Source organism: Haliotis rufescens, unplaced genomic scaffold (assembly GCF_023055435.1).
Source record: "Haliotis rufescens isolate VD_foot unplaced genomic scaffold, xgHalRufe1.0.p SCAF_39, whole genome shotgun sequence".
Taxonomy (NCBI): domain Eukaryota; kingdom Metazoa; phylum Mollusca; class Gastropoda; order Lepetellida; family Haliotidae; genus Haliotis; species Haliotis rufescens.
In genome coordinates this window covers 3,415,091-3,438,730 of record NW_025964101.1, presented here as the reverse complement: position 1 = coordinate 3,438,730, position 23,640 = coordinate 3,415,091, and the positions used below count along the sequence as shown (strand labels likewise).

General features: G+C 38.7%; 1 protein-coding gene across 5 annotated transcripts in view; it reads left to right on the top strand.

Moving 5' to 3' along the window:
• Positions 1 to 23,640, top strand: part of LOC124149189 (zinc finger protein 652-A-like) — an 80,568-nt gene that overhangs the window by 36,198 nt on the left and 20,730 nt on the right. Inside the window, exon 5 of one of the 5 annotated variants that reach the window (XM_046520615.2) lies at positions 15,724 to 19,052. The exons of 2 other annotated variants lie outside the window; for them this stretch is intronic. In XM_046520615.2, coding sequence (XP_046376571.1) covers positions 15,724 to 16,026 — 303 coding nt within the window. In that variant the 3' untranslated portion in view covers positions 16,027 to 19,052. 2 more of the 5 variants (XM_046520617.2, XM_046520608.2) reach the window with 2 other exon arrangements.

The following is a 23,640-nucleotide window of genomic DNA, read 5'->3' as shown; positions in this document are numbered from 1 at the left end:
GGTCCTGTACATTGACAGATTTAGGCATCCCCAGGTTATAACACTGCAGCCACACTCCACCCCAGGACCCCTGGTGTGATGGATCCATGGTCCTTTACATTGACAGATTTAGGCATCCCCAGGTTATAACACTGCAGCCACACTCCAACCCAGGACCCCTGGTGTGATGGATCCATGGTCCTTTACATTGACAGATTTAGGCATCCCCAGGTTATAACACTGCAGCCACGCTCCACCCCAGGACCCCTGGTGTGATACTGACGGTCGTTTGACAAAACATGCATGTTTTATACCAATAGATTCAATTCCTGACATGGAATAGTTCTTCACTGCCAAGGTCTCCCCAGGAACATGTCGCACCTAGTCACCAAGGTTGAGACTTGGGTCGTTTTAAACTCCAGATTTTCCCTCAGAATACACCTAACTGTGGAAGAGTGATTCTTGTTACAATTAGTAGCAATCTTGGCGCTCTTGCGCCTATCTAGTACATACCCTGAACCCATTCAACACAATAGCTTTGTAGTGAGTCTGTTTGAACACTACTCGGCTCTGGAAAAACTTGCAGCATATGGACTTCCCTCACCCTGGCTTTTTAGGGGCGGTCGGGTAGCCTAGTGGTTAAAGCGTTCGCTCGTCACGCCGAAGACCCGGGTTCGAATCCCGACATGGGTACAATGTGTGAAGCCCATTTCTGGTGTCCCCCACCGTGATATTGCTGGAATATTGCTAAAAGCGGCGTAAAACCAAACTCACTCACTCACCCTGGCTTTATCAAGTCAACACATAAAAACATCTTTCCAGCTAAAAGCTTCCAGTTCAGTCTTCTGATTTGATCAACTATATCGAGGACTTGCACTATGAATGCATTTGGAATGAATCTCTGTGCCCAAGTAGACTTAAGAAGTGTTTTGATTTCAAGGTCATCAGTGAGAGAAATTCTGTCTTGCGTTAGTGGTTAGAGAGATGGAGCTGGTGACATCACTGCCGCAAGAGAGATGGAGCTGGTGACATCACTGCCGCAGTGAAGCTATGGAGGTGAATGGATGCAGGGTATACGTCTTAAGAGAAGGGGGCAGTCGGGTAGCCTCGTGGTCAAAGCGTTCACTTGTCATGCTGAAGACCCGGTTTCGATTCCCGACATGGGTACAATGTGTGAGGCCCATAGCTGGAATATTGCTAAAAGCAGCATAAAACCATACTCACTCACTTACTTATAAGAGGAGGAGGACATTATACATTTAAGGATTGGCTGTTGTGAATTTTTTTAGAATCATTGAGGTATTAATCGAAAAACCACTGTGCAAGGCGTATGAATCAGAATGCAGGAATTACAATAAACACAAAACAAATGTAATTATTTGATTGTGAAGGATGGCAGAAACTGTGTTTGCATGAGAATGTTACTGAGTATAACAGTGTAATAATAGGATTAATTTGCGTACTTCTGTTTGGAATTGTTGACTGGTATTTCTGGTTATAACATGTTGGCTGTGATCAGCTGGTAATGTTTTTTTGCAATGGGAAAAAATTGAAAGAGACTGTCGGATTAACGGGTCTAAATAGCACTGATTTAATCGGTTCCCATCATTAGTGTCGGATACAGCCGATTGTCGGATTAATGAGTGTCAGATTAACAAGACTTGACTGTATATTGAAGGGATCTATAGCGAGGGAACACAGTGTTCAAGATGAATTGTTATTGTGAACGAGGGCATAAACATTTGGCATGTTTGAACCAGGCGTGACTACCAGGGGGATCTATAATTAAAATTGTATTAATGTTATAATTGTACCTGCAAAATTGTGACTGTTCATTATCATTATTAGTGTGATAGCTAATAGTCTGCTGCCATTTGTGTTGGTGTAAGACAGCATGAAAACAAACAATTTGCCTGTAACAACTTATCCTGTTATTCAGACTAATTCTATGACTGGTCAAAAGAAATTCAGGGTGTTCACTTTCCCTCCCAAATTCCATGTATCTATCATCAGGTCGTAACAAGTGATTAATTTGTGAGTGGATCTGTCATGGTCGCAATCACTATGGTATACAAAGTTGCTGAACTAGATTTTGAAAGTATTTCTTTGCAGGCCTTAATGGTAGCATAGAGTATACAAACAAAGTACAAAAAAGGAATATAAATATAAACAGCATTATAAACAAACCAAAATACAAATACTGAATATATATGCTGTAAAATCAGAAAATACAAACATTGACTGAAATAATCAGATTTCTGTGAATACCAGAGTTTGAGGAACATCTCTTTGTTATGTTTCAATGTATATTAGTATGTATCACAATACAGCCCCTGCTTTTTTGATCCCCGGCTGCATCATACCAAAACACGTTACAAGATGTTACTTGTTGTTTCACTGCCTGGTGCTCATCCTTAAGGGGCTAAACCAAGGACTGGTCGGCTCGTAGTCTGTACACTGTGTCTGAGTGGGGTGTTACGTTAACCTTACGTATGCTGGCATTAGTCCGGACAAGTACAAGCAGCCACACAAACACTTGCTATACACGTGCAGTAATCTCACCTTCTTGCATAGTTAGAAGGATCCAATTTTTGCAGACGGTACAGATGTACATCCAGACTTGGCTCAAGATGTTCAGTTAAATGTTCTCCAGATGTTCCTCTAAGTGTTGCTCTGGATGTTCCTTTAGATGTTCTCCAGATGTTCCTCTAAGTGTTGCTCTGGATGTTCCTTAGATGTTCTCCAGATGTTCCTCTAAGTGTTGCTCTGGATGTTCCTTTAGATGTTCTCCAGATGTTCCTCTAAATGTTGCTCTGGATGTTCCTTTAGATGTTCTTCTAAGTGTTGCTCTGGATGTTCCTTTAGATGTTCTCCAGATGTTCCTCTAAGCGTTGCTCTGGATGTTCCTTTAGATGTTCTCCAGATGTTCCTCTAAGTGTTGCTCTGGATGTTCCTTTAGATGTTCTCCAGATGTTCCTTTAAATGTTGCTCTGGATGTTCCATGTGATGTTCTTCTAAGTGTTGCTCTGGATGTTCCTTTAGATGTTCTCCAGATGTTCCTCTAAATGTTGCTCTAGATGTTCCTTTAGATGTTCTTCTAAGTGTTGCTCTGGATGTTCCTTTAGATGTTCTCCAGATGTTCCTCTAAGTGTTGCTCTGGATGTTCCTTTAGATGTTCTCCAGATGTTCCTCTAAGCGTTGCTCCAGATGTTCCTCAACATACCTTAAAATGTTCGTGAATGTGTTCATCTGGGTGTTCCTCTGACTGTTATCTTCGACAATATGAGAGGAATTGTCTCGTCAGAAAGTTTATGGGTAGATGTGCCTGTGACATGTTACCATCAAACTGTTCAAAGCATCATACAGATGTTTTTGTTCAACCATTAAGCCAAACATTTACACCAAGTGAACAGAAAAGATTCTACAAACTCTCTCTACCATCTGAAATGTCTGCATGGATCGTGAGGATTAAGGCTATAGTAGGAATAAGGTAAGCAAGCTACAGGATTAACTTTTCTTTTTGCAAGAACATCTCGAGACTATATCCAGTTCTGTTTTCATTTTTGTTCAGGCTTGTTTTGTTTACTTGTTCAGAGATTTTCTGTGTGAAAATTTGCATGCAGCAAAATGAAAATAACATCCCAATGTAAATATGATGGCTGATGTGAGGCCAGTCGCCTAGAATGGAAGCTATTATAACGTGTGACCTAGGGATTATGGATGTTATTTTGAAATTACCTGTTGGTACTTGTTTAAAATATTGAAGTGGATTTTGTATTTAAAGAAAGGAGAATTAAATAAACATTATTTATAGTGCTCTATATTTTATGTCTATTTTACTTGACAAAATTTGAAAAAGAAAAAAGGAACAACTTATCCTGCCTGAAGCAAACAAATGCTTGTGATTTTGACACCTGTATGATACCCTTTGTTTGAGCTGTTATTTATTTGACTGAGATCATCAATACGTTTGTTATGCAACCTTTCAGTTTGACTCTAAAACGTTTGTGTAATGAAACAACAATTTTGCTGTTTAGCCTGACACTGCTATGATATGTTTCTGTAGATTCCAAATGAGGACATCCATGCTGTATCAAGCTATACTCAAATAAAAGATGAGGACGTGATGATGTCAACAAGTCAAGATATGGCATCGTCTTCTTCAAACGTCAACGATTTCCAGGATCCAAGCCAAGAAATGACATTGTCTTCGTCAACCTACAACGATTCCCAGGATCCAAGCCAAGAAATGATATCGCTTGCTTTGATCAAGGAAGACTCCGAGTATCCGATGACTCCAAACCAAGATATGACATGGCCTTCTTCAACCAACAAAGACTCTGAGTATCCGATGACTCCAAACCAAGATATGACATGGCCTTCTTCAACCAACAAAGACTCCGAGTATCCGATGACTCCAAACCAAGATATGACATGGCCTTCTACAACCAACAAAGACTCCGAGTATCCGATGACTTCAAACCAAGTTATGACATGGCCTTCTTCAACCAACAAAGACTCTGAGTATCCGATGACTCCAAACCAAGATATGACATGGCCTTCTTCAACCAACAAAGACTCTGAGTATCCGATGACTCCAAACCAAGATATGACATGGCCTTCTTCAACCAACAAAGACTCCGAGTATCCGATGACTCCAAACCAAGATATGACATGGCCTTCTTCAACCAACAAAGACTCCGAGTATCCGATGACTCCAAACCAACATATGACATGGCCTTCTTCAACCAATGATAAGCTGGAGCTTCCGAGAAGTCCAAGCCAGGACATGGCATACCCCTCTTCAATCAATGAGGAGCCAGAGGTTCCAAGTAGGCATCGGAGAAGAGCATCAATGGCAGCATCCCAGGCACTCAATTACCAGATGTCATTCATGGATGATGAAGATGTCCTTGTTGTCAAGGAGACACCAGATGAAGACTTTCAGGTTGAGGATGATGATGATGAGGAGGAGGAGGAGGAGGAGGAGGAGGATTCATCCTCCCCAAAACAGGTTGATCAAGGTGATCAGTCAGTTGAGAATTCTGCTGAATCAGCTGGAAATATGAAGTCAGAGACTTCTAACATGGATGCCCCGAAACAATTTCTTTCCAGCCATAAAACAATTCTAAAATGCATAGTTTGTTGCTATACATGCAATAATCGCAAAGCTCTGAAATGCCACATATGGGACGAGCATGGATCTGAAGTGTTCTTCTGTCAGTCATGTAACAAGATGTTCCTCGACAAGGCTGAAATGCAGGTCCACAGGGATGCGAAACATCCAAATCGGTTTGTCTGTTATGTGTGTGGCAAGTTCTACACTCTCAAAAGCCATCTGAACGCTCACATCAAGTTTGTCCACAACAACCACTCCCGCCATTGCACCTTTCCTGGCTGCGATAAGATCTTGAAAAATCCCAAAAGTCTCAAGGTGCATCTCAAGATGCATGAGTAAGGAGTGAGTGTTAAAAGACCTGAATTGACAATGTTTTCAGTGACAGTGGTGTTTTCATTGGCTGAGATACAAAACTATAATGTTTTCAATGATGGTCATGTTTCATGCCCCGAGATACGAAACCGTAATGTCTTCAGTGACAGTCGTGTTTTCATTGCCCGAGATATAAAACGTATTATGTTTTCAATGACGGTCATGTTTTCATGGGCCAAGATACGAAACTACAGTGTTGTCAGTGACAGTCGTGTTTTCATTGGCTGAGTTACAAATCGACAATGTTTTCAGTGACAGTCATGTGTTCATGAGCCAAGATATGAAACAACAATTTTGTCAGTGACAGTCATGTTTTCATGGGCCGAGATACGAAACTGTAATGTTGTCAGTGACAGGCATGTTTTATGAAGATATGACATGTCAATGTAGATAGTGACAGTTGTGCTACATTGAAATACTGATGGAAACAAAAAAGGCAGCATACAAATTCAACACAATCAGAATCAAATGTACAGATGTATTTGTGTGCTTATCGTTTTACTGTGTCTAAACCTTACTGTTCCCTTATTCATTTCCATCAGTATATGTAACCACAGTGTTGGTAGGGACAGTTGTGAATGTTGTTAATTACCTTTGACAGACCATTCTAACATGCGGCTTCAAGACGACTATGCTTGCCGTAAAAGGCGACTTTGCTTGTCGTGAAAGGCGACTAACGGGATCAGGTGGTCTGGCTCGCTTACTTGGTTGACGCATGTCATCGATCCCAATAGCGTGGATCAATGCTCATGATATCAATCACTGGATTGTCTGGTCCAGACTTGATTATTTACAGACCGCTGTCATATAGCTGGAATATTGCTGAGAGAGCCGTAAAACAACAAACAAACCAACGTCTGCTTCCGACTATCACTTCGTGCCTTGTGGCCTTCACCCATCGTTCCCATAGTACATATTTCCGCACATGTCCGGAGACATTCAGGTCATAGGTCACTTCCTACGACACATAACAGAGTTAACAACCCCACATGAATGCCAATCATTACGATTCGTTATCAATGTAAACCAAGGTCAGTGCTAAGGCATGCATGCCAGTACAGCCCTTTGTGTAGATGAATAGTATTTGTGTATGATTTAATCCCGTATTATAGGATTATTATAATAATAAACTACCAGAGTCTCTAGTGTTATACTTTAATCACATCTAGATCAGTTAGTTTTGCATTGGTCTCATATGGACTCGAAAAGGTCCCCAGAAATTGATGCTGTCATAAGAGGCGAGAAAATGGATCAGGTAGTGAGGTGACTTGTTGAATTGCAAGTCTTCATATACCAACGGCATTGAACATTATAATATAACAGAATATAATGATATCTAGTACAGTAAACTACGGTTATAACAAACTCAAAGGGACCACTAATTTTAGTTTGTTATAACAATAGTTTGTTGTAAATATTTCGACAAAATTTCCTCTCTAGTCGTCGTATTTAAAGACAGAATTTATCCACATCAAAGGCTCTAGTCTAATCACTGTTTAGCTATTGTTGACTAAGGGTGTAAATTATGTCAGTACAAGATACAGTTAATCACTTGCCTTCAATTGTTTGTTGCCACTTTTAATTGCAGCACGTGGCCGCGAATGTTTTGATAAACTGATTAGTGACGCGCTAGCAGCTGTGAGATTAACAGTTAGTTATAAACATTGTCATTGACTGTACACATGGGACCACAAAGTGAGTTCACTTTATCCATTATTTATCTGTGTGTGTGCTGGCATTTAGATATGACCGAGGAGGTTTTCATCTGATGGTAGCTGAGTCTTTGCTTGAATTATATCCAATTCCACACAGTAACAGTTTTGTCTTGTGTTGGCTTGGTTGTTCAATGCCACACTCAGCAATATTTCAGCTATATGCGGCAGACTGTAAATAATCTAGTCTGAACCAGACAATCTAGTGATTGATATCATGAGCATTGATCTATGGGATACGATGACATGTATCAACAATACAGAGAGCCTGACCACCTGATCCCGTTAGTCGCCTCTTACGACAAGCATAGTTGCCTTTTACGGCAAGCATGGGTTGCTGAAGACCTCTTCTACCCTGGACCTTCACAGGGTCATTTGTGTCATGACAATGTGCAATGATAATAAATTGTGTAAACGTTTGAAAACGTGTCTGTTGTATTTTATAGCTTGTCATGGCTGTGTGCCCCAAAGATATCCTAGCACTGTGATTATTGTTACAGTAGTAAGTATTGGTGGTGATGTCTTAGTTAGGTCTTGAACGTAGCATGCTGGTAGCACACACCTACTTCAGACAGTCCAGGAAACAAGTATATTTCTCAATTAAAAAACATAGTACTTGATTAATTCCAGCACAGTTGAAAATATGGATTGACTGTTTTTGTCCCGGTGATTCATGCCGACAAGTCCATGGTGCTAGATTCCCCCCATGTCAGGTTGTCCTGACAACTGGTCATACTTGACACGGGTTTACAGTAGCTTGTAGCTGTATGCCATATACTACAAACTTGAAAGCATCAGGGTTTTAAACTTTTATCAACTCTTGTTGATATATTTGATATCAAAAGAGTGATATTAACGTCATATAGGAATTATTTCAGCCTTATAGCTACTTGATATGAAAAGACTTTCTTATTGTGCAAGTTATATCATTGAAGAACATAACATATACTACTCAAAAGAAGTTGAGGACCACTGTCATGGTATGAAAGATTAACTAAAGTAACAATCGGGTGGTACTTAACTTCTTTTGAGTAGTATTAGAATAAAACGTCTAATCCGTTCATGATGCTAAGTCTTTATTATGTGGAATGCAATATTTGATACAGAAACTATCTACATGTATCTCGTCTGTTTATTGGTTCAGCCATGTGTAATGTAGTACTATTATATAATCAAGGTCAAGGTTGGAGGGGAGATAACTCATGTCTGAAAAATTAATATTTTATAAAGCTCGTTGAAATTCTTATGGCGCAAGACATCTGAAAAGACTTCCTAGCTGATTCTTTTAAATTCTTAGTGATTTACCACCGAGTATTCGTCACAATGTAGACGAAACACTTTTTATTCCGTCTCCTGGTATGATGTCAGCAGCTCTGTTCTCGTACCCTTCTCTCGAAGTATATACTCGCCTCTAAGTCCTCAACTACTGAATATCTCTGTCCTTCCACTTCAGTTCTCTCTGAGTCAGTAAATTTAAATCAAATTCATTCAATCTGAGACTTATGTGTGAGTATATACTAAACATGACAATTTCTGTGTCTCACTTTCAAAGTAAACGTTTTTGTGAAGGAAAGTTTAAATCTGAGACATTTTGACAGTCCAGGAAGATCAGCTGATCATCTTGAAGATTTGCAAATTTTGGGTAAGTAGCAGCTCCTTGTCTTATGCTATATGTTTAAAGTCAGAAGTACATACTCACATATCGTCTCTCAATTGAAGATTTTGTAATTGGCCAACACAATTTGTCTTTCTTTCTTTGGTCTTTTCTTTTGAAAAACTGTGATTAATAAATATTCTTGCATGAAACATTCCTTTTTCCTGCTGTGGTATAACGTTTGAAATGACATCTTCAGGTTTTTTAGCCATTAAACATTTCCTATTATGACTGATCTAGTTTGAATCTGAAGTCTCTGCTATTGTTCTTGTTAGATGTATATAGATGTTGATACACCAGAGTCATGTGTGCCTGTTGTTTCAGGTCGTGGTTGACCCGGAGTGGGAGGATGGCTTGAAGCTGGAGGAGGGGATGTACTACAGAGGCCATTACCTGGAGATGATACCACCCACCAGCAAGAAGCGGAAGCCGCAGAAGCGATGTCGTGTTTGTTACTCTCAGGGGCGGCGGCGGAAGGAGTCGCGGTATCAGTGTGGGTCGTGTCCCGAGAAACCCGGACTTTGTCTTGCACCATGCATGCAGATCTACCATGACCAGCGGGACATCCAAGTGCTGGACGCCACCATCCTTGGTTGACAAGATGTTTATTTTGCTGGCGGGGCAAGGCAGGTTCATGTTTCTAGGAGAAAGATGGTGGTGAAACGAGGCAGGTCCGTGATTCTTTGAGGAAGATGGTGGTGAAAGGAGGCAGGTCCGTGCTTCAGAGAGGAGGATGGTGCAATTTTGGCCGGTCCAGGCATCTGTGAGGATGGTGAAACGAGGCAGGTCTGTGCTTCGTTGAGAAAGATGGTGTGAAAGTAGGACCATGCTTCCAGGAGGACGTTGGTGCTGAAACGAGTCAGGTCCGTGCTCCTGGGAGTAGGATTGTGGTAAATCGAGGCAGGTCCATTGATTCTGGAAGGATGCATTTTTTTTAAAGAAGATCCCTGCTTCTAGGAATTTGGAATCATTTGAAAATGTAGAAAAGAATACCAAAAGGTTTAATGATAGTGATCATTTAGCTAAAAGAAAAATAACAATATAAAATAAAGTTGACTAAAATTTATTTTAGAATTCTTTGAAAGAATGATATTGAAATGAATATGGAAGTAATATTTGAAATGTTAGCATCAAATATTGGTAGTTCATGATCACGTTTGGGCTAACTGGTGTGGTGTGGCTATAGAGCGGGGAGAAGGTTGATGTGGATATCGATGAGGTTGATGTAGATGGGGTTTATGTGGCTGTAGATGGGGAAGAAGGGGTTGGTGTGGATATCGATGAGGGTGATGTAGATGGGGTTGGTGTGGATGTAGATAGGGAAGAAGGGGTGGGTGTGGATATCGATGAGGTTGATGTAGATGGGGTTGGTGTGGATGTAGATGGGGAAAAAGGGGTTGGTGTGGATATCGATGAGGTTGGTGTGGATGTAGAAGGGGTTGGTGTGGATATTGATGAGGTTGATGTAGATGGGGTTGTTGTGGATGTAGAAGGGGTTGGTGTGGCTGTAGAAGGGGTTGGTGTGGATATCGATGAGGTTGATGTAGATGGGGTTGGTGTGGATGTAGATGGGGAAGAAGGGGTTGGTGTGGATATCGATGAGGTTGATGTAGATGGGGTTGGTGTGGATGTAGTTGGGGAAAAAGGGGTTGGTGTGGATATCGATGAGGTTGGTGTGGATGTAGGTGGGGTTGGTGTGGCTGTAGAAGGGGTTGGTGTGGATATTGATGAGGTTGATGTAGATGGGGTTGTTGTGGATGTAGAAGGGGTTGGTGTGGCTGTAGAAGGGGTTGGTGTGGATATTGATGAGGTTGATGTAGATGGGGTTGTTGTGGATGTAGAAGGGGTTGGTGTGGATATCGATGAGGTTGATGTAGATGGGGTTGGTGTGGATGTAGGTGGGGTTGGTGTGGTTGTAAACCTGACACTCCATGTATTTGGTCAGATACAATCATGTTCCAGTTACCACCTGCCCATGTAGTGTATATACATACTTATACCCCCAGTCAATAGTACCTGAAGTCCCACTATTTACTGTGTTTGTAAATGATGCGTATCCTCCCTCTGTGAAATCCATACTGTATTTTTAAACAAAAGACTGTGCAATTGTGGTGCCACAAGTATGTGAGTGTTCCTTGGACATGTCAGTAACAAGCTCTCCTCAAGGACATTTCCATGTACAGTTTTACAGTGTTGACAGTTTGGAAACTCTTCTACAGTTGGTGCCCATGTTTTATCATGACGTTGCCGAGTGGCTACCTCTTGTCAAAACCTCATTATCATGACAATTGTTCCCACCAATCCCGATTTTTACTTTTTGGTATTTTGATGAAATAAACTCATGTCATGTTCCTTGAAATAAAATTCTTTCAGTGCTCCATATGAATTGTATATCTGCGTAAAATACGCACAATAAATCACCATTTTGGCTTTGAGTTGCTTGCGTGCAAACACAAATGACCAATTTGAAACCCAATAAAATTGGCTCATTTTATTCTACACATAACAAACATCTGTATATTTGTTCATATGCTATTAGTTATATTTCTCTTTCTAAAAAATCCTGAACAAGACATAATTTCAGTGTCCCTGTTTTGTATTCAACTTCTGTCACTTGAAATCCAGTTCTTTATTATGTCTTACTTTTGTTGTGCTTCTCTAATGTTTTTAATCGAGAGTGAACACCCGATTTATGGTTGACTTTGTTATGAAGGTAAACTGTAAATATATTGTTCAACGTTGGCTTGAGCAAGTGGAGTGATCATGTTTTGATTTCAAAACAAGTGCTGGTAAGAGCAAATCCTTATATTGTTTACAAAGAGAAATAAATTTTTACTACAATACAGTTGTTGTGTTATTTTTTACGAAGCAACTGAAGGACAGAATTGTGGGTTGTATTGTGATCACAGAGTTTGCTTTTAGGTAAACCTCGAGGTTTTGATTGCCTGATTGGGTACATTGGTGGAGCCTATTTTCTGAACTGGTTCAGTATTCCAATAATTCATGCACATAAACATCATCAATATCACAATGATACAGTGAATATGATCACTGGATTCCTGGAAAGAGTTTGTAGTACATGTCATCTGAGGAATGTATTGACCTAGATTACATTAATTAATTTCATATAAAGAGATAAGGAAAAGTTTAGGCCCCAAATCCATTTCTTCTTTTTGTCCCATGTCTGCCCAAAACAGACTTTATACATTGCCAAAGGCGATGTATTGGTGACAAGTTAATTTAGCAATTTGTGACATTGGCGCCATGCTACTCTGTCAGTAGTATTGATAGTTACAATAAAATAATGAAATAATTGTGATCAGTAACTTTTCCATTCATTTGTATCCCAAATACACTCTGAACAGACGTGTGAGTATCCTTTGAGAACATGTTTTTAAATTGATATCAATGAGAGTTACCTCCCTTATTTTCCAAATATCTTCTGAATATGTTCTTAAATTGATATCAGTGTGAGTTACCTCCCTTATTTGCCTAACATCTGATGAATAATGTCGTATCACATGAGAAAGTCAACATAGTGTGAGAGAAAGGACATAATCCCATCACAATGCTGTTTCAGTTGTAATAGCCTACAACTACTGCATTTCAAGTTACCGGAATAGTGTTTTAACTACAGCAATAGTGAACATCCCCTTGATAGTCACCGTATAGATATCACAGATTAAATGCAAATTTGAAAATGCTACAACAACACCCGCTGATGCGATACAGTTAACAGGGCTTTTGTCTTGCAATTAATACACGTTTGTGAGGGTAACATACAGAAGGTTCGACCTCTGTTTAGATAATCTTCTACGAGGTGCTGTATACATCTTTGTTGGATTGGAAGATGTGTTTGTATGATTGTTATTTGTAATTTGTCATTTGTAAAATTTAAATTAGGTCACGGCGAGTTCCTTAAACTTTTTTACTATTTATGGGCCAGGGAATTGTTGGGTAATAATTTGGGGAAATTTTCCTTGTGTTTCCTGGAATATTGATCAGTTCCAATTAGTTGTCTGTCACTATGGACAGCTATCAGTGTCCTTTTACTTAATGTGCACATGGTTTGCAGCGCAGATCATTAACCTGTTCTATTGTCCCCAATGTAGCAAATGTGCCCCACACAATTTCATCCTCGTAAATTTCGGCCGGTGTTTAGCAGAAGAAGGCGACCCCTCGTATTTGAGGTTCCCACTTATCTGACATACCCCACAGGTGAGTACTGGTGTCCGAGTAACTGTTGTACATAGCATATACGTCAATATCAGGGTTTATTGTAGGGTTATATGATGTTGATAGCATATACGTCAATATCAGGGTTTATTGTAGGGTTATATGATGTTGATAGCATATACGTCAATATCAGGGTTTATTGTAGGGTTATATGATGTTTATATCATATACGTCAATATCAGGGTTTATTGTAGGGTTATATGATGTTGATAGCATATACGTCAATAACAAGGTTTATTGTAGGGGGGATATGATGTTGATAGCATATCTGTCAATATAAGGGTATATTATATGGTTATATGATGTTAATAGCATACACGTCAATATCAGGGTTTATTGTTGGGGGATATGATGTTAATAGAATATACATCAATATAAGGGTATATTATATGGTTATATGATGTTAATAGCATACACGTCAATATCAGGGTTTATTGTAGGGGGGATATGATGTTCATAGAATATACATCAATATAAGGGTTTATTGTAGGGTTATATGATGTTAATAGCATACCGGGTACACATCAATATCAGGGTTTATTGTAGGGGGATATGATGTTAATAGCATACATGTCAATATCAGGGTTTATTGTAGGGGGGGATATGATGTTAATAGCATACACGTCAGTATCAGGGTTTATAGAAGTGGGGATATGATGTTAATAGCACACGCGTCATTATCAGGGTTTATTGTAGGGGGGATATGATGTTAATAGCATACACGTCAGTATCAGGGTTTATTGTAGGGGGATATGATCTTAATAGCATACACATCAATATCAGGGTTTATTGTAGGGGGATATGATCTTAATAGCATACACGTCAATATCAGAGTTAATTGTAGGGGGATATGATGTTAATAGCATACACGTCAATATCAGGGTTTATTGTAGGGGGATATGATCTTAATAGCATACACGTCAATATCAGGGTTTATTGTAGGGGGATATGATGTTAATAGCATACACGTCAATATCAGGGTTTAATGTAGGGGGGATGTGATGTTAATAGTATACATGTCAGTATCAGGTTATTTCATGGCAGGGGATGTTGAACGAAGGGGGATTGAGTGTAACAAGCATAATATCAACATCAAGGATATGACATGAAGAGGGATATAATATTAATAATATGCATGTCAACATCAGGGATATTACATGAAGAGGGATATACTGTTAATAACAAGCATCATAAGGCGCCATCATATAGCTAGAATATTGCTGAGTGCGGCGTTAAACAACAAACAAAACATGAAGGGGGTATAATGTTAATACCATACACAACATCATCAGGGAAATGACAAGACTCACTGTGAAACTTATTTGAGCACAACGTAACAACGGGTAATTTAAGTAGAAACATCAATATCTGGAATATCATGTTGGCTCACAAAGTAGCAATAGTACTTACATAGATATATAGGATTGAAAACACAATCTGTATATTTTTGTTTAAAATTATATACATTTCAATTTTAAGAATATTTTATTTTGAGCATGAGTATTTTGTAAAAATGATTCATCAATAAAATTTAATAAGATGGATGAAAATATGCCATCAAATCTATAGCAGATGTATTTATCTCTGAGTAGATTTTAACGTTCTTTAAACAGAACAAAAGGTGCTTGTTACTCAGTTATTTTTCTATAAAACAATAATACAAGACAGGAACTTGTAAACGTTGAATATATAATATATAAAACACATGCGAGGGTGCAGTATGTACCAGTTCGTCACAGTTAAGGGGTATGTCAGCTAAGTTAACCTTCAAATATTTTCAGATTTCAGCCTATTTTTCTTTCCAAATTTGCATGTACTTCTGTATTATCGACCTTGAAGGGTGTCCATTCATACCTACCTTATGTTTCTCCCTCTGCATGACCTTGACATCCTCCCTTGGATTGCAAGCTAGCTTTGCTTCTTGAGTTTGTTGATCAGAGACTTTTCTAATCTCCAAATTTTTGTTTGATTATTTTTGTTTGATGTAACCTTGAGTGCTGGATTTCTATTTTTGACTAACTGATTAACAAATCATAATCCAATATATGCTCATTTCTCCAGTACCGTTAGAGAGAACACAGCAAACTTATATCATTATTGAACAAATATTCATACAAATTTACCATCTAAAGAAAAATATGTGAGAATCACTTCAAAACTTTCATATATGGATCGAAAAATATATTTCAGACTTAATATATGAAGTCCCTGGTGAATTACATTCTGTTAACAGTCCTAGGGAGGACGCCTAACCTACATGCATTTTAGCAACTGGGATTTTACAATATCGAAACATTTCAAAACAACTAGCTGGCACTGTAGCAGATATATTATGCAGTAGAAATATTTTTTCTTGCTTTTGTCTTCTTAAGGCTACATTTGTTACAACTTCCAACTGTGACTCATTTGTAGCTCAAAGATAACTAATAGTGTATTGTTTTGTATTATTAAGAACTCAAAATGAGTAGTGTATTTTTTCAGACATCTATTCCTGTAACGTTTGTTATAAGAGATGTAGGATCTTTTTATGAAATGGTTTTTTTAACCATTTCACCAAGCCAAACGGTTTTCAAATTTAATAGCATTATAATCGAACTGGTTTCATCCCTTTTACACGCTAATAGCACTAATGTAAGTTTGTCGTATTGCAGACGAGCAGAGAAGAAATGGATTATCGGGAAATGAGAGTGTTTGTCCCCTTGGACCGATCAGGTGAAGATCACATCCTGGAGGAGGTGCCGCCGACGGAGAGAACCCCCCGAGCCAGGAAGCGATGTCGGGTGTGCTACGCGCGCGGGAAGCGTCGCGACAGTCGCTACCAGTGTGCCACCTGTGTGGACAAGCCTGGCCTGTGTATCACGCCCTGTATGGAGGTTTACCACAGTGCAACCAACTTTGACCGACGTGGCGGCAAAATGTTCTCCGCCAATTTTCCGGATGCGGGAATAAGTTGAGACGAGTGCTGAATGTCTCGGTGACTGTGATTTTGAGATTTTTTATTGTTTTGTACTGGCCAATTTTGATGAGTCTTCAAGCACACTTTGCTACTGTGCTTGAACTTCATTGCGGCATATAACAATGTTGGCTTTAAGCACACTTTGCTATGGTGCTTGAACTTCATTTGCGGCATATAACAATGTTGGCTTTAAGCACACTTTGCTATGGTGCTTGAACTTCATTTGCGGCATATAACAATGTTGGTTTCGAGGTGATTGATAAGCCATGTCTGTGAAGGTTTAGCTTAACCTCCCAAGTATAAGAATCCACTTGTAACCTTGTTGTTAGAGATGTAGGCAATTTGTATCCAAATATAATGGCCGTGACTTATCCTGTTTGTGAAGATTGTCGATTTTATTTTTCTTCAGTGATTTGTTATTTTAAACTTTATGGTTTTAGATATATATTTATATAGATTGAACATATAGAGGGTCAGAAGTGACTTTCAGATGGCATTAAAATGTCGCTGTTAAATATTTTGAAATCATGACGTGTGTCTGTATGAGACTCTTTCAAAGGGCAACTTTGAAATTTTTTGATGGATTGTTGATGTATTTGTTATAGCATCTATAATTGAATAATTATTCTAAATTATCAGGGCACATCTTCAGTTTTAGATTCAATACAACAAGCACCAGGATAATTGTGCACAATTTACTACACACATTTAAAACTATAGAGACCATCAGACAGCATTTAACGGGGAATTTCAAAATTCATGCTAGTCCGCTAGCCTGAGACTACTAACTTGTGATGAGGACTAGTCAAAATCCAATGATGGTAGTCCTCATAGACTGATAGCATTCGAGGGCTATAAAGGGCTATAACACGTTCCTAATGCTGCACTTCATAACAGATTGGACAAACTTGACAGAAGTAAACATTCTCGTCTTGTTCAAGCAGGACTAGCCACAAACTCGGAGGACTAGTGAAATAGGGTTGTCACTTGTCCTCAGGACTAGTCTTTAAAAAAAACAATTTTGTAAGGCTGCACTGGTTGAAGAATCCATAGGATGATTTGTTGAAATCTTGGACCTACAACATTCCTGCCCAGACTATACCATGTCTGAAACAGAGTTTGAAAACAGCTTCAATAGCAGAGTCATTAGTGATGTCATTTGATTGTGACGTCATGGTAACCAATGACATCACAATGGTCTGCAAAGCCTGTGGCAGCCAGTTTGGGATGATAAAACCTGTTAGTGCTATAGTTTTATACTACTCAACTTCTGATAGGGACACTCAACTGGGTCTTTCTGTACAAATATTCACTTGACGTTATGAGAATCAGTTCTGTGTATAATGGGAAGATGGAAAGCAGAGTTGTATATTTATTTTTTTAGACTTGTTAGTTATGCATGGTTGTGATAGGATTTGTTTCCGGTGCTGATGTAATTGACTTTGAGGGTTGGGAGATCAGTGAGTGAGTGAGTGAGTGAAAATTTTATGTTGCATCAGCAATATTTCAGCCACATAGCGATGAGAACAAGTTATTTATTATGAAATACCTGTTGACAAAGAACAGTTGGAGATTAAGTTAAATTTCACAGTCTTAAGATACAACATACCTGATAAAACTAAAAATACATCATTAGGCAATTGAATCTTATCAATTAAAAGCCTGTCTATCGACAACCAGTGACCTAGTTGCATCACCTTACTTGGCATCATGGGACTAACAGCACCTCTGCTTCCGGCAGTCACCCCAGCAGGATTTATGCCTTGACTTCATTCACCAGTGATGGTATCGAATGCCAGCCAATCTAAAAAACACTAAACAATCAAATGACTCGAGCCCTCATCAATATTATGTAGTTGTATTTTATCAGATTTGTGTGCCTTTGGAAGATAGTGGCAGTAAGTTTTTGCATTGTTCAAAGGCAACACTTTTCATTTTTTGTTAATGAATTTTTTTATTTATATGTGTGTTTTTCTGTCGGAGAGGATCTTGTTGGCTTTATGAGCTGTTTGCAGGAGACAAAGACTATATGCAGTATATTTGATCAATTATTATCTAATAAGTCATGAGTTATGTTTCTTTTAAGTTTTGTAGAAGTTACCTTTTGTTTGATTATTGTAATTGAATATTTGTTTATTTCTATGATCTATCAAAGATGGTATGGTCATGTAAAAATAAACATAAACTGTATGTACTACTCAAAAGAAGTAATGGAAAACCCGATTTTTTCATATCACATGACAGACAGATTAACTGTAGTAAAATTTAAAAATGAGGCACAAGATTCTCTTAAGACATTCAACTGAATCTCATACAGTCAGATCATTTACTGTGATACGATACCTCTCTCTGTGAAGATCCGCCAAATCCTCCATCAGAGGTTGCGTAAGGGGAACTTTCTAATTAGCCAATCAACATCAAGGTACTACCAAGTGAATTATTCAGATCAGCACATCTGATTTATGTATCTCAAATTTGCACCTAAACTGGCAGTTCCAAATGGAAATAATAAAGGCAACACTTATTTCTGAATTTTTTGTACACCCAGTGTTTCTGAGTGCCCTGGCATTTACATCCTTAAAGGAGTACCACTGAAGGAATATTTGATCATTGTCCGTTTTCCTTTGTTAATATTAAAATTTCTGAATTGAGATGTTAATTACATCTACTTGGCTCACAATCCCACACATCTCTCATTGGGAAGGGGCAGTAAGAGTTTCTTCTGGCTAAGGGGAATCCTATGCAGGATTTGTTAGATCTTCACGCAGAGAGGCATCATGGAGAGTAAATTGTCTTATTGAGATTAAGGTGCTGCTGAACTAAAGCTATGCCTTGAAGCATTGTTACTATGAGAGATTTTATATGGTGTTTGAAGCTATCGCAGACTCAACAAGCTTCTTGAAGGGTTCTTTATAGGGCTGGGACAAGTCCAAATTTACTACCCGGGTACCCACCCTCTGTTACCTGACCCTACCCGGGTACCCACTGTTGGTCTCAAGAGATAGGTACAAACTGTCAAATTGGGAAAGGTTTAACCGTAGCCCTGGCAAAATGTATTTAGATACACATTCAAAACGATCTGGTCATGCATACACTGACACTGACTGAAGTTTTATCTTTATTCAAACATATGAAAGTCAGAAGGAATGTGTGCTTAGTCAGAAAGAAATGTGAACATTAGTGACTTTAGGTGTAACCATGGAGTTCTTGATAATTTTTGTCATTAAACAGTATCACATTACTAACCACTGTCCAGGTAATACTGTGGGTACATGGGTCCTACTCAGTACCTACCCGACCTGAGGACCCGAGGCCCCGTCCCAGTTCTTTCATTACTGATATTTGGTGACTTTGTAAGTACTCTTGCAGTATGTTGTTATTGGAGAAAAACAAAAACATTTCTGTTTTTATTATGGTAAATGAGTAAGGAGTAGCCACATAATGAAAGATGACTGACAAATGTACATTCTAATCTATCAGTAGTGTAGCAAGCTTACAATCAAAATGCATTGCCAATCAGGGTATTTTCAAAAGATATTTACTCTGGAACAAATCCCACTTTGTAACAAGCCAAAGTTTTATTCAGCGAGATTCTTCTTGCCCCTTTTCTCACCAGCATTCGCATCAAATATACCAAAGTTTATACTGTTTTTGTGGTTGAGAATGACTTCCTGAATGACTTTTAAGTTTGACATGTCTGAAGCTGTTGTCTTCATGGACTCTCACCTGAGAGTGACTCACAATATGGTTAAAATAGAGGAGGCGAAGATAATTTCAAACATGATTTCATTGTTTATTTGAGCTTACTGACCTACAGGAGTCTTGACATCTGTTGGTATAGCTCAAAATAGAAATGATATTGTGTGATTGTACCTCATTTAGTAGCTCAAAAGACAAAATGAAAACGTATATTTACACCTCATTTAATTTAAGATCATTCTGCATATTACTCTGAGAATAATTCAAAGCTGATATATAATTATATACCGTGAGGTATAAAAAACGCATATCAGGAAAAAAGGTCATATATAATTTTCATTTTTCAAAGCGTTGCATATGAAGGTACCATAAATGACATTATAATGATGTTATAATGTCGTCTCTCCAATGTCTGACATGGGCCTGTCCGGCCACTGAGGGGTCTTCCTCTGGTTCCTATCGTTGCAACAGCAGTCTCTCGTGCAGTCCTGAAGGATTCCTACGATGGCTGACGATGATGTACTGACTGGCCTTGTCTTTGTGATGTCACAAGAGGCGCTCCTGGATGTGGATGGTGTTGGACACTTCCTGTTGCCCTATGACGTTGCTGCAGCCTTGAAACGGTCGCCTGGTTGACATGGAAGTGCTTAGCAACAACTCTCTGTGTCCGGCAATCTTGCATCGTTCCTATCACTGGGTTCCTATGGGCGTTAGTCAACCGTGGCATTGTGAATGTGAATGATAGCCGTTTTTTAACCTGTCCTTTTATAGGGCCAAAGTGTACATTTTGAACGTGCATCATGATTTTTTGTTCATCCAACTGCATTGTAATCACAGATGTTCATCGTTGTATTCAAGACCACCTCCGTGGTCTAGTGGTAGAGCGTCCGCCCGGAGAGCGGAAGGTCCGGGGTTTGATCCCCGGCCGTGTCATACCAAAAGACGTTAAAAGATGGTACTTGTTGTTACCCTGTCTGGTGCTCGGCATTAAGGGGCTAAAACAAGGACTGGTCGGCTCAGTGTCAGTATACTGTGTCTGAGTGGGGTATTCATGTTAAACTGCAGCATGGTATCTCAGTGAGCTAGCACTATAAATCGGCATCAGTCCGGACTAGTACAAGCAGCCACACACACACATTTGCATGCACGTCGCTATATAAGTGCAATAATCTTGGACGTGACGTTAAACCCAATTTCTCCTCACCTCATGTTGCATTCAAGATATCACGTCCATATGTTTTGAAAATGTGAGATTCGAACCTAACCATCAGAGCTATGCAGTTGTTAACTTTGTGTTTTCAGCAAATTATAGTTTGGGCAAAACCAATAGCAATAAAATGTACTTTGCGACCAAGAAACAGTATGCCTTTTTTATGTCTCTCAATATATATTGTGTGTGATTCTCTGTACTTAATGAGGTGTAATTAAACGATTCATTTCTATTTTTAGTTAAGGCCATTGAATGCCTCCCAAACATATTTATAAAGCACTTCCTTTTTCATTTTGGTAGGGTTTACTAAGACAAGGGTGTAAGTTATCTGGCTATTTGCAGCAGTGCCATGGAATGCTTTGAATACTGTATTCCCCGTATCAAGCACCCTGCTGCAATAAACTCCCCCTACACAACTTCAAGAGGAATCTGGAAGTGATCGTTATAAACATCCCCGAAGAGGACAGAAAATTTATAGGAGAGGCCATATTTTGTTGTGTATGTTATGGATTTTGTTACAGAAGACAGCAGTGTAGAAGGGGTACATAAGCCAGGAGGGCATCTGTAGCTGGTTCATTCATTGTTTGTGTGGTAGGATGAACAAATAGAATAAGGTTAAAGCAAAAACTACACTCAGAATAAAATAGTTAAATGTTTCTCTCCAAGAGGAGGTGTTTGAGGAGTGTGTGTTTTCTATTTGTTATAGTTTTGCTGCGGACACACTGTTGAGGATGTAGTGAGCGTTGATGAAATATACCACTCAAATGAAGATAAAGGATACCTCATTCTTTCATATTACTGTAGTTAATTTGTCATACCATGATAGATTAACTGTAGTAATAAAAAAGAATCGGGTTTTCCTTGCCTTCTTTTGAGTAGTATATTTCAATTATCATACACTGAAGTTTTGGACTTTAAAACATGACCATGTTATCATCTATATTGAGGAAGTGTTTTGCTATTCATGTAAAAGTATGATATTAAATGGTTATGGATTCCATCTTCTTGTGTCCATATAATACTGAACAGTCTGACAACAGAAGCTTTGAAGTGAAAAGGGACTCGGATTGCTATGCAGAGTGATCTCCCTTAATTGTGCCAGGATCCACTGATTATGGCTTGAATCCCACATTCACCCTGATTATGACAGTTGGTTTGTCAGCAGCATAGCCACGATTGTAGGACTAAGCAAGGTGTTAGATATCTACAATGTGTATCAGTTTGGGGTTTCCTCTCACATTAGGTCGATACCCAGTGATAAAAATGAAATGCTGTTATGGTAAAACTCACTCTCTTTGATGCGAAGGGAAAACTCATGTTGTGAAAACAATGCCACAAGTCATTTGTGAAAAGTAAATCGACAATTTGCCATCGGGGAATATTAAACACTAAATTCTTCCGACAAATAGCATGTGAGTCCATTTTGATATGTACCCCGGGTAAGCGTTTGTGAATACAGATCAATATGTTGTTTTTTACCCCCTTCTGTCCTTCATGATTTATAAGTTTAGCTACCCCCCTTTATGAGAATAGAATACTGAATGTGAATTGTAGAATATTGTAAATAGTAGAGCCATGTATTGTTTCTATTGTCAGTAGGACAAGCCAAGGCAGCTTCGTGAGGTGTTTATTACTGCAAATATATCATGTAATTGTGCCATATGCTGTAACTGTGTGTATGGATTTGAAGAGAATGTGTTTTGCTGATTGGATGGATGAGAGATTGTCATGACATGGCATCTCTGTGATGTCTGACTTGGGAAACATGGCCGATATTTATGAGGAGATAAATGCCAAATGTGAAGATTTTTTGTGACAGCAGGAACACACTTTTCTTTTCCTCCATTGATCAGTCAGTTTCCTCTTCCCTAATTTGATAAAAGTTTGTTTCAAATATTTTGTTTTTAATTACCTCAACCGTTTTATTTGGGAATGACATTTAAACTTAAAATTATACTTTATACTGAGCATAACCTTGAAAGTTCTTTTTAGTCTTTATTCTTACATTTAAAATATCATGTTTCTTCTGTTCATTATATTAGACTATAATGCTAATAAAGGCTTGTGAAAACACATTATCCAACGGCTTTGTTTTATTAAAACACTACAAAGTCACAGTATTGAGGTTGTATACAAAAGCACTTCCAACTCACTGGACACCATTGTAACTGAGGTATTTTAATTTTGATTTCAAGTGATTACTGATTATCGCTAGAGAGATCTTAATCTTCTGAAAATATACCACTAAAAAAAGTTAGAGAACACTGATTCTATCATATTGCTATCATATTACCATCATATTACTATCATATTACTGTTACTATCACCATATTGTAATATGAAAGAATCCAGTGTCTCCCTTTATTACATTTATACGGTTCAAAAGTTTGGGCTGGGATTGTTGTATTTTGGGGGAATTTTTCAGTCGTTGCACTTTTTGTGAAAGTAGGAGCCCAAAAAAAATAAATTCAACAAATATACCTCTCAGCTTGTAAGCAGATGTTTATACTCCGATTTGCTACCTTTCCCCATCAATCCCTCCACCGCTGACATCGGTGAACCCTGAGCAGACTTTGTCTGACCAACCAACATGGCCGCTGGTGTGTTTTTTTAGACAATCGGATGCTTCAGCTCTTTACCACCCCGTCCTCAGTTTATGACTGTGTGTCTGAACAAACATAACCCTACAAAGACAAATGTTCT